This window comes from Pan troglodytes, chromosome 5 (genome assembly GCF_028858775.2).
Source record: "Pan troglodytes isolate AG18354 chromosome 5, NHGRI_mPanTro3-v2.0_pri, whole genome shotgun sequence".
Taxonomy (NCBI): Eukaryota; Metazoa; Chordata; class Mammalia; order Primates; family Hominidae; genus Pan; species Pan troglodytes.
The window spans coordinates 13528374-13539831 of NC_072403.2; the positions used below are offsets into that span (position 1 = coordinate 13528374).

Consider the following 11458-nt stretch of genomic DNA (forward strand, 5'->3'; position numbering starts at 1 on the left):
TTAGGAACTAATAAGATAATGATTTTATTGTATCTATTTCCCCCCAGATTATGGGACCTGGAGAAACAAATCAAGCAATTGAGGAATTATCGTGATAACTATCAGGCTTTCTGCAAGTGGGTCTATGATGCTAAACGCCGCCAGGATTCCTTAGAATCCATGAAATTTGGAGATTCCAACACAGTCATGCGGTTTTTGAATGAGCAGAAGGTATAAGCCAACTTTTTGTTCCATAGCTGTTTTGAGATTAATTGGGTGTAATTCATGTTTTCCTCTGGTTTTTGTATCAGTGCCTAGGTTAGAAATGATGAATATTTAATATTACTAATCCATTTTGTGAAGGCTTAAAGAATGCCCAGAGGAAAAGCAACTGAGATGTTTACAAGGAAATGCAAATTATGAACATAGAAATAACGTGATATTGTTCTCTTCATGTTATCATAAATCATCTTTGTAAATTGAGGGGATAGGCCCAGAAAACAGGCTACTAGAAAGTAACCGCTTACAGATAGTAAGTTAAAGGGCTTGCTTCTCTTCTCTGAATGGAAAAAATGCTCATCTCCTAAGCTGTAACTATAGGAATATAAGACAAGTACATGTAGTAATAAACTGAAAAAAGGGTACAAATAACAGTGGTAAAAGAGTGAAATCACATTTATTTAAAAATATTTGTATGCATTAACATTGGTAAATATTTCACTTTTTGTATAGAACTTGCACAGTGAAATATCTGGCAAACGAGACAAATCAGAGGAAGTACAAAAAATTGCTGAACTTTGCGCCAATTCAATTAAGGTATGTTGGTTTCATAAAGAATGTTGGTATTTCACCAAGATTATTATTAACTGCATGACTTGCTGATTTGTTGTAAAGAGTATACACTTCCTGAGGATAGCAATTACGGTCTGTATATATTCTTTTCTGAACAAACCATAAAAATTAAAAATCTATTAGCTTGAATTCATTCCACATTGGCAGTATCCATTTGAATGGCTGGTTTCTATTCTTTGACTGGTGGTAGGTGCTGCATTCTCCATTTAGCATACAAAGATGTACTGCTTGGTTTAATAATGGTGTTTGTTTGTTTGTTTGTTTGTTTGGAGAGAGTTTCGCTCTTGCTGCCCAGGCTGGAGTGCAGTGGTGTGATCTCGGCTCACCGCAACCTCTGCCTCCTGGGTTCAAGTGATTCTCTCACCTCAGCTTCCTGAGTAGCTGGGATTACAGGCATGCACCACCATGCCCGGCTAATTTTATATTTTTAGTAGAGACAGGGTTTCTCCGTGTTGGTCAGGCTGGTTTTGAACTCCCGATCTCAGGGGATCTGCCCGGCTCGGCCTCCCAAAGTGCTGGGATTATGGGTGTGAGCCACCGCGCTAATGTAGTATTAGTTGCTTGGCCACTAGTGGCGCATTGTCTTTGGAGTGGGCAATTAGACATGCAGCCCAGTGATTTAAAACTGTGGAACTGTGGCTGTTAGTGATGCTTTTTAAGTCTATGAAGGACACTTTTCTTAAACTTCATTATGCTGCAGGATTATGAGCTCCAGCTGGCCTCATACACCTCAGGACTGGAAACTCTGCTGAACATACCTATCAAGAGGACCATGATTCAGTCCCCTTCTGGGGTGATTCTGCAAGAGGTATATATGTTATCACATATCTCTTAAAACCTGCCCCTCCTTCTGCTTCTTCCCTTTTCCCTGTCTCCTGCCTGTCTTCCTTACCATTGCTGATTTCATCCCATTACAGGGTACCACTTTAAGAGGTTTAATAGCAGGTTATGTGCCCTCCAGTGTGAGTCATTGATGTATGATACATTTTCAGAAATGATCAGGAATCTGTTATTTAGAGTCTTTGTAGAAATTGGACTTAAATTTCTGGGTTTGATGAGAGAGACTTCTAAAAAGTGGAAAATACAGAAATTTCTAAAAAACAGCCTCTTCTCAAAGATGTCAGAGACTATCGTACCTGTCAGATGGTTTAGGGGAAACAGCCTGGAGAGATGAGAATGGGATACATTTTTGGCCCTTTGTTTTGCTGTACTTTCTTTTGCTGATTTTGGAATGAACACACTAAAGAAGAGAATTCACTCTTTATAATTTCACTATTTTAGAAAACAAAATCGGTCAAATTACATAGGACTTTTTTTTTAATGCAATATCTTTTTCTTTCTTTCCTTCCTTTTCTCCAAGGCTGCAGATGTTCATGCTCGGTACATTGAACTACTTACAAGATCTGGAGACTATTACAGGTTCTTAAGTGAGATGCTGAAGAGTTTGGAAGATCTGAAGGTAATTTATACTGTCTTTTCTTGGAGCATCAAAAAAGAAAATAGAATAGAACCTTATTATTACTTCCACATTATAACATGGATTTGGACATATCCTGGTGAAACTGTATTTCCTCTAAAGGTTTAGTGTAATACTGCTTGTTTGTAAGTCTGGGGTTACTTCCATGCTCCAATACACTGCTTTAAATGAACTTAAGTAATAGTTATAATATTGCAACAACTTTGCCAAACAAAAGTCACTTGATTTAATGTTTGGTTAAGGAATTTGCTTTATTTCTCTGTGTTAAAGATAACATCTTGGACTAGGTATATTTGAATTTTTTATATTCAGTGATTGTTCCCTTTATTCCTCATTTATGATACTTAAATTGAGATTATATGTAAACTTATTTTAATGTAAACTTGAAATAAAGGGAATATAATTTATGAAATCATAAGCTTTTGATTTTGAAAGAAATTACCTCATTTTACAGATGAGGTAGCTCAGACTCAAAGATAATATATCATTTGCTAAGATCATATGAGCAGCTGGTGCAAGAATTATGATGAGAATCCAGATGTCTTGAATTTTTGCCTAGTCACTCTTTGCATGTATGTCCGTGTGTGTAAAGAGAAATGAGAATGCACATTGGTCTGGGAGGGGAAAAGTACTGCTTCTTTCTTGGAATGTGAGGTGTTTTTCTTTTGACATAATTTCTGATTTCATTCCACAGCTGAAAAATACCAAGATCGAAGTTTTGGAAGAGGAGCTCAGACTGGCCCGAGATGCCAACTCGGAAAACTGTAATAAGAACAAATTCCTGGATCAGAACCTGCAGAAATACCAGGCAGAGTGTTCCCAGTTCAAAGCGAAGCTTGCGAGCCTGGAGGAGCTGAAGAGACAGGCTGAGCTGGATGGGAAGTCGGCTAAGCAAAATCTAGACAAGTGCTACGGCCAAATAAAAGAACTCAATGAGAAGATCACCCGACTGACTTATGAGATTGAAGATGAAAAGAGAAGAAGAAAATCTGTGGAAGACAGATTTGACCAACAGAAGAATGACTATGACCAACTGCAGAAAGCAAGGCAATGTGAAAAGGAGAACCTTGGTTGGCAGAAATTAGAGTCTGAGAAAGCCATCAAGGAGAAGGAGTACGAGATTGAAAGGTTGAGGGTTCTACTGCAGGAAGAAGGCACCCGGAAGAGAGAATATGAAAATGAGCTGGCAAAGGTAAGAAACCACTATAATGAGGAGATGAGTAATTTAAGGAACAAGTATGAAACAGAGATTAACATTACGAAGACCACCATCAAGGAGATATCCATGCAAAAAGAGGATGATTCCAAAAATCTTAGAAACCAGCTTGATAGACTCTCAAGGGAAAATCGAGATCTGAAGGATGAAATTGTCAGGCTCAATGACAGCATCTTGCAGGCCACTGAGCAGCGAAGGCGAGCTGAAGAAAATGCCCTTCAGCAAAAGGCCTGTGGCTCTGAGATAATGCAGAAGAAGCAGCATCTGGAGATAGAACTGAAGCAGGTCATGCAGCAGCGCTCTGAGGACAATGCCCGGCACAAGCAGTCCCTGGAGGAGGCTGCCAAGACCATTCAGGACAAAAATAAGGAGATCGAGAGACTCAAAGCTGAGTTTCAGGAGGAGGCCAAGCGCCGCTGGGAATATGAAAATGAACTGAGTAAGGTAAGAAACAATTATGATGAGGAGATCATTAGCTTAAAAAATCAGTTTGAGACCGAGATCAACATCACCAAGACCACCATCCACCAGCTCACCATGCAGAAGGAAGAGGATACCAGTGGCTACCGGGCTCAGATAGACAATCTCACCCGAGAAAACAGGAGCTTATCTGAAGAAATAAAGAGGCTGAAGAACACTCTAACCCAGACCACAGAGAATCTCAGGAGGGTGGAAGAAGACGTCCAACAGCAAAAGGCCACTGGCTCTGAGGTGTCTCAGAGGAAACAGCAGCTGGAGGTTGAGCTGAGACAAGTCACTCAGATGCGAACAGAGGAGAGCGTAAGATATAAGCAATCTCTTGATGATGCTGCCAAAACCATCCAGGATAAAAACAAGGAGATAGAAAGGTTAAAACAACTGATCGACAAAGAAACAAATGACCGGAAATGCCTGGAAGATGAAAACGCGAGATTACAAAGGGTCCAGTATGACCTGCAGAAAGCAAACAGTAGTGCGACGGAGACAATAAACAAACTGAAGGTTCAGGAGCAAGAACTGACACGCCTGAGGATCGACTATGAAAGGGTTTCCCAGGAGAGGACTGTGAAGGACCAGGATATCACGCGGTTCCAGAGCTCTCTGAAAGAGCTGCAGCTGCAGAAGCAGAAGGTGGAAGAGGAGCTCAATCGGCTGAAGAGGACGGCGTCAGAAGACTCCTGCAAGAGGAAGAAGCTGGAGGAAGAGCTGGAAGGCATGAGGAGGTCGCTGAAGGAGCAAGCCATCAAAATCACCAACCTGACCCAGCAGCTGGAGCAGGCATCCATTGTTAAGAAGAGGAGTGAGGATGACCTCCGGCAGCAGAGGGACGTGCTGGATGGCCACCTGAGGGAAAAGCAGAGGACCCAGGAAGAGCTGAGGAGGCTGTCTTCTGAGGTCGAGGCCCTGAGGCGGCAGTTACTCCAGGAACAGGAAAGTGTCAAACAAGCTCACTTGAGGAATGAGCATTTCCAGAAGGCGATAGAAGATAAAAGCAGAAGCTTAAATGAAAGCAAAATAGAAATTGAGAGGCTGCAGTCTCTCACAGAGAACCTGACCAAGGAGCACTTGATGTTAGAAGAAGAACTGCGGAACCTGAGGCTGGAGTACGATGACCTGAGGAGAGGGCGAAGCGAAGCGGACAGTGATAAAAATGCAACCATCTTGGAACTAAGGAGCCAGCTGCAGATCAGCAACAACCGGACCCTGGAACTGCAGGGGCTGATTCATGATTTACAGAGAGAGAGGGAAAATTTGAGACAGGAAATTGAGAAATTCCAAAAGCAGGCTTTAGAGGTATTCACAAATACTTGATCACAGCTTCACTGTTTCTCAAATTATTCATCACATTATTATCTCATCTGAACTGTGCTCTTGCTGCTTAAATAGATGCTTATAGAAAATCTAATTTTTCTTTTTATTGCTCTACTACTTCCTGTCATAATCCAGGTAACTGCTTTAAAATAATTTCAGTGCTGTGTGCCCTGCTGTTCTTTAATTGCATCAAATGCTGATCTCTGGGTAGCCTGTGTTTGGCCCTGCTTTTAAGAACACTAATACATGTATAACTTCCTCCGAATGTTCCATTCTACTTCTTAGAAGTTAGCTCTTATTTAGTGAGCTATGACATACATTTGTAATGAAAATTTTCTTAAATAGAAGCCATACTAAAGTGTTTCCCTATGCAATTTTTAAAACACTTTTTCTTTTGCCCGCTTAGATGATTTTGTTGCATGGATTATTTAGTGTTCACTTTTGATCATGGCCCTAGTGTGTTTCCTTTTGTTTGACTTTCCTTCTCCTAACCCTTAATTTAAAAATAACTTATTTAACTTCTACAGACAATATTTGTGTGTGGCTGGGTTGGTGTGTGTGTGTGTGTGTGTATATATATATCTATATATTATATATAATTATATAATTACATAATATATATTTATCTATAATATATATTTTATATAATATATATCTTCAATATTTGTATTGCTTCATTAAGTATGTTCATCTAGCTGTAACAGGTGAGATGTAGGTGTAGCAGGTATGATAACCTGAAACAAAACTCCCCACATTTTTTCAAAGCATAATTATTGTTAAGAGTAAGACAGGTCTGCAACTTACAGTTCCTTCTATAGAAAAAAATAGTAAGTATGAAGCCATTTATTGAAGTGGCAACATATACAGAATTTTTCCCACAAATTTGTAAAATAACAAGCTCACAGTGTATCCAGGGACAATATAGAAAGAAAAAATAAGCAAGGCTTTTTTTTTTAAAGATAGACACACAAAAGAAAGTTAAGTCGTAATAGTAATATGATATGATTCAAAACATTATTTTTTCCCATTTCTTTCTTCTTCAATTCCAGGCATCTAATAGGATTCAGGAATCAAAGAATCAGTGTACTCAGGTGGTACAGGAAAGAGAGAGCCTTCTGGTGAAAATCAAAGTCCTGGAGCAAGACAAGGCAAGGCTGCAGAGGCTGGAGGATGAGCTGAATCGTGCAAAAGCAACTCTAGAGGCAGAAACCAGGGTGAAACAGCGCCTGGAGTGTGAGAAACAGCAAATTCAGAATGACCTGAATCAGTGGAAGACTCAATATTCCCGCAAGGAGGAGGCTATTAGGAAGATAGAATCGGAAAGAGAAAAGAGTGAGAGAGAGAAGAACAGTCTTAGGAGTGAGATCGAAAGACTCCAAGCAGAGATCAAGAGAATTGAAGAGAGGTGCAGGCGTAAGCTGGAGGATTCTACCAGGGAGACACAGTCACAGTTAGAAACAGAACGCTCCCGATATCAGAGGGAGATCGATAAACTCAGACAGCGCCCATATGGGTCCCATCGAGAGACCCAGACTGACTGTGAGTGGACCGTTGACACCTCCAAGCTGGTGTTTGATGGGCTGAGGAAGAAGGTGACAGCAATGCAGCTCTATGAGTGTCAGCTGATCGACAAAACAACCTTGGACAAACTATTGAAGGGGAAGAAGTCAGTGGAAGAAGTTGCTTCTGAAATCCAGCCATTCCTTCGGGGTGCAGGATCTATCGCTGGAGCATCTGCTTCTCCTAAGGAAAAATACTCTTTGGTAGAGGCCAAGAGAAAGAAATTAATCAGCCCAGAATCCACAGTCATGCTTCTGGAGGCCCAGGCAGCTACAGGTGGTATAATTGATCCCCATCGGAATGAGAAGCTGACTGTCGACAGTGCCATAGCTCGGGACCTCATTGACTTCGATGACCGTCAGCAGATATATGCAGCAGAAAAAGCTATCACTGGTTTTGATGATCCATTTTCAGGCAAGACAGTATCTGTTTCAGAAGCCATCAAGAAAAATTTGATTGATAGAGAAACCGGAATGCGCCTGCTGGAAGCCCAGATTGCTGCAGGGGGTGTAGTAGACCCTGTGAACAGTGTCTTTTTGCCAAAAGATGTCGCCTTGGCCCGGGGGCTGATTGATAGAGATTTGTATCGATCCCTGAATGATCCCCGAGATAGTCAGAAAAACTTTGTGGATCCAGTCACCAAAAAGAAGGTCAGTTACGTGCAGCTGAAGGAACGGTGCAGAATCGAACCACATACTGGTCTGCTCTTGCTTTCAGTACAGAAGAGAAGCATGTCCTTCCAAGGAATCAGACAACCTGTGACCGTCACTGAGCTAGTAGATTCTGGTATATTGAGACCGTCCACTGTCAATGAACTGGAATCTGGTCAGATTTCTTATGACGAGGTTGGTGAGAGAATTAAGGACTTCCTCCAGGGTTCAAGCTGCATAGCAGGCATATACAATGAGACCACAAAACAGAAGCTTGGCATTTATGAGGCCATGAAAATTGGCTTAGTCCGACCTGGTACTGCTCTGGAGTTGCTGGAAGCCCAAGCAGCTACTGGCTTTATAGTGGATCCTGTTAGCAACTTGAGGTTACCAGTGGAGGAAGCCTATAAGAGAGGTCTGGTGGGCATTGAGTTCAAAGAGAAGCTCCTGTCTGCAGAACGAGCTGTCACTGGGTATAATGATCCTGAAACAGGAAACATCATCTCTTTGTTCCAAGCCATGAATAAGGAACTCATCGAAAAGGGCCATGGTATTCGCTTATTAGAAGCACAGATCGCAACCGGGGGGATCATTGACCCAAAGGAGAGCCATCGTTTACCAGTTGACATAGCATATAAGAGGGGCTATTTCAATGAGGAACTCAGTGAGATTCTCTCAGATCCAAGTGATGATACCAAAGGATTTTTTGACCCCAACACTGAAGAAAATCTTACCTATCTGCAACTAAAAGAAAGATGCATTAAGGATGAGGAAACAGGGCTCTGTCTTCTGCCTCTGAAAGAAAAGAAGAAACAGGTGCAGACATCACAAAAGAATACCCTCAGGAAGCGTAGAGTGGTCATAGTTGACCCAGAAACCAATAAAGAAATGTCTGTTCAGGAGGCCTACAAGAAGGGCCTAATTGATTATGAAACCTTCAAAGAACTGTGTGAGCAGGAATGTGAATGGGAAGAAATAACCATCACGGGATCAGATGGCACCACCAGGGTGGTCCTGGTAGATAGAAAGACAGGCAGTCAGTATGATATTCAAGATGCTATTGACAAGGGCCTTGTTGACAGGAAGTTCTTTGATCAGTACCGATCCGGCAGCCTCAGCCTCACTCAATTTGCTGACATGATCTCCTTGAAAAATGGTGTTGGCACCAGCAGCAGCATGGGCAGTGGTGTCAGCGATGATGTTTTTAGCAGCTCCCGACATGAATCAGTAAGTAAGATTTCCACCATATCCAGCGTCAGGAATTTAACCATAAGGAGCAGCTCTTTTTCAGACACCCTGGAAGAATCGAGCCCCATTGCAGCCATCTTTGACACAGAAAACCTGGAGAAAATCTCCATTACAGAAGGTATAGAGCGGGGCATCGTTGACAGCATCACGGGTCAGAGGCTTCTGGAGGCTCAGGCCTGCACAGGTGGCATCATCCACCCAACCACGGGCCAGAAGCTGTCACTTCAGGACGCAGTCTCCCAGGGTGTGATTGACCAAGACATGGCCACCAGGCTGAAGCCTGCTCAGAAAGCCTTCATAGGCTTCGAGGGTGTGAAGGGAAAGAAGAAGATGTCAGCAGCAGAGGCAGTGAAAGAAAAATGGCTCCCGTATGAGGCTGGCCAGCGCTTCCTGGAGTTCCAGTACCTCACGGGAGGTCTTGTTGACCCGGAAGTGCATGGGAGGATAAGCACCGAAGAAGCCATCCGGAAGGGGTTCATCGATGGCCGCGCCGCACAGAGGCTGCAAGACACCAGCAGCTATGCCAAAATCCTGACCTGCCCCAAAACCAAATTAAAAATATCCTATAAGGATGCCATAAATCGCTCCATGGTAGAAGATATCACTGGGCTGCGCCTTCTGGAAGCTGCCTCCGTGTCGTCCAAGGGCTTACCCAGCCCTTACAACATGTCTTCCGCTCCGGGCTCCCGCTCCGGCTCCCGCTCGGGATCTCGCTCCGGATCTCGCTCCGGGTCCCGCAGTGGGTCCCGGAGAGGAAGCTTTGACGCCACAGGGAATTCTTCCTACTCTTATTCCTACTCATTTAGCAGTAGTTCTATTGGGCACTAGTAGTCAGTTGGGAGTGGTTGCTATACCTTGACTTCATTTATATGAATTTCCACTTTATTAAATAATAAAAAAGAAAATCCCGGTGCTTGCAGTAGAGTGATAGGACATTCTATGCTTACAGAAAATATAGCCATGATTGAAATCAAATAGTAAAGGCTGTTCTGGCTTTTTATCTTCTTAGCTCATCTTAAATAAGCAGTACACTTGGATGCAGTGCGTCTGAAGTGCTAATCAGTTGTAACAATAGCACAAATCGAACTTAGGATTTGTTTCTTCTCTTCTGTGTTTCGATTTTTGATCAATTCTTTAATTTTGGAAGCCTATAATACAGTTTTCTATTCTTGGAGATAAAAATTAAATGGATCACTGATATTTTAGTCATTCTGCTTCTCATCTAAATATTTCCATATTCTGTATTAGGAGAAAATTACCCTCCCAGCACCAGCCCCCCCTCTCAAACCCCCAACCCAAAACCAAGCATTTTGGAATGAGTCCCCTTTAGTTTTAGAGTGTGGACTGTATAACCCATATACTCTTTGATGTACTTGTTTGGTTTGGTATTAATTTGACTGTGCATGACAGCGGCAATCTTTGCTTTTCTTTGGTCAAAGTTTTCTGTTTATTTTGCTTGTCATATTCGATGTACTTTAAGAAGGTGTCTTTATGAAGTTTGCTATTCTGGCAATAAACTTTTAGACTTTTGAAGTGTTTGTGTTTTAATTTAATATGTTTATAAGCATGTATAAACATTTAGCATATTTTTATCATAGGTCTAAAAATATTTGTTTACTAAATACCTGTGAAGAAATACCATTAAAAAACTATTTGGTTCTGAATTCTTACTAGAAGGTGGTCTTTTGAAGTTAGTCCTTTCAGTACTTCTCAGATGCTTGTCATGTACCCGATGGAGTCCTTGGAAAGAAGGCCTGTGTTAAGAGGCCAGCCTGGAGGTCAATACCCTGTTCTAGTTTATTCTGGACATTGAGTACCAAGTAGCATTGGCAAAAGTCACCATCATAGCATTGAAAAAACATGAAGTTGCTAAGATGCTTTTGGGGTATCCTCAAAATAGATAGTGTTTCACTTTGTCCCGTAAGAGGAAAGAATTGTCCTGGAACCCGTGAAAATGATTTCTGAAGAGTTCTTGGCTCTCTGTTGAAGGACAAGGAAGTATAAGCCTATTCCTTTGGATCAAAGAGAAACTACTGAAATTCACACATTTGTCATTAGATTAACATGACTTCACTGAATACCTACCATGTCTAGTATCGGGTTAGGTACTATGAAGACTGAGTAGAATTTACAAGCCCCCGACAACAAAGCATTGGCAATATGGGTGGGGACAGAAACAGATAAAGCAATCAGTGGGACAACTTTCAAATGTCAGCAGTATATATTAATACAAATTTTATAGTACAGATAGAAAATAGGAAAACATGCTAATTGTATAGAACAAAAATCAAGATTAGATTTATTATTGGGGGCTTTTGGTACTTAGGGTGAAAGTCACCTCCATTCTCATTGCATGGGCTATTTTTCCTCCACAGCACTCTTTTCTTCCTTATTTCACCTCTTCTTCCTCTTACTCCCTCTCCTAATTTGGAGGAGTTGAAATTAATTTTATGCATTAAATACTGAGTTCGCGTGCCATGCATTGTGCCAGAAGCCATGGAGTCTGTGCTAGAAATACATGGTGAAAAATAGCCCTCATAATCCAAAAGGAAGAAGAAAATGTGGTAAATGCTGTATTGGGAAAAATGAAGGAAATTCCTTATGCTAGAGCTGGGAGACTATATTAGTCACCTCACCCTGCCATAACAAGATGCCACAGACTGTGAGTGGCTTAAACGGAAGTGT

General features: G+C 41.6%; 1 protein-coding gene across 2 annotated transcripts in view; it reads left to right on the forward strand.

Moving 5' to 3' along the window:
* Window positions 1-10306, forward strand: part of DSP (desmoplakin) — a 44970-nt gene extending 34664 nt beyond the window's left edge. The window contains exons 19-24 of one of the 2 annotated variants that reach the window (XM_518227.7): window positions 48-210; window positions 712-795; window positions 1532-1639; window positions 2192-2290; window positions 3003-5297; window positions 6365-10306. In XM_518227.7, the coding sequence (XP_518227.4) occupies window positions 48-210; window positions 712-795; window positions 1532-1639; window positions 2192-2290; window positions 3003-5297; window positions 6365-9601 (5986 nt within the window). In that variant the 3' untranslated portion in view covers window positions 9602-10306. The remainder of the gene's footprint in view (window positions 1-47; window positions 211-711; window positions 796-1531; window positions 1640-2191; window positions 2291-3002; window positions 5298-6364) is intronic. The other variant, XM_001165361.6, reaches the window with a different exon arrangement.
* Window positions 10307-11458: the final 1152 nt, after the last annotated feature.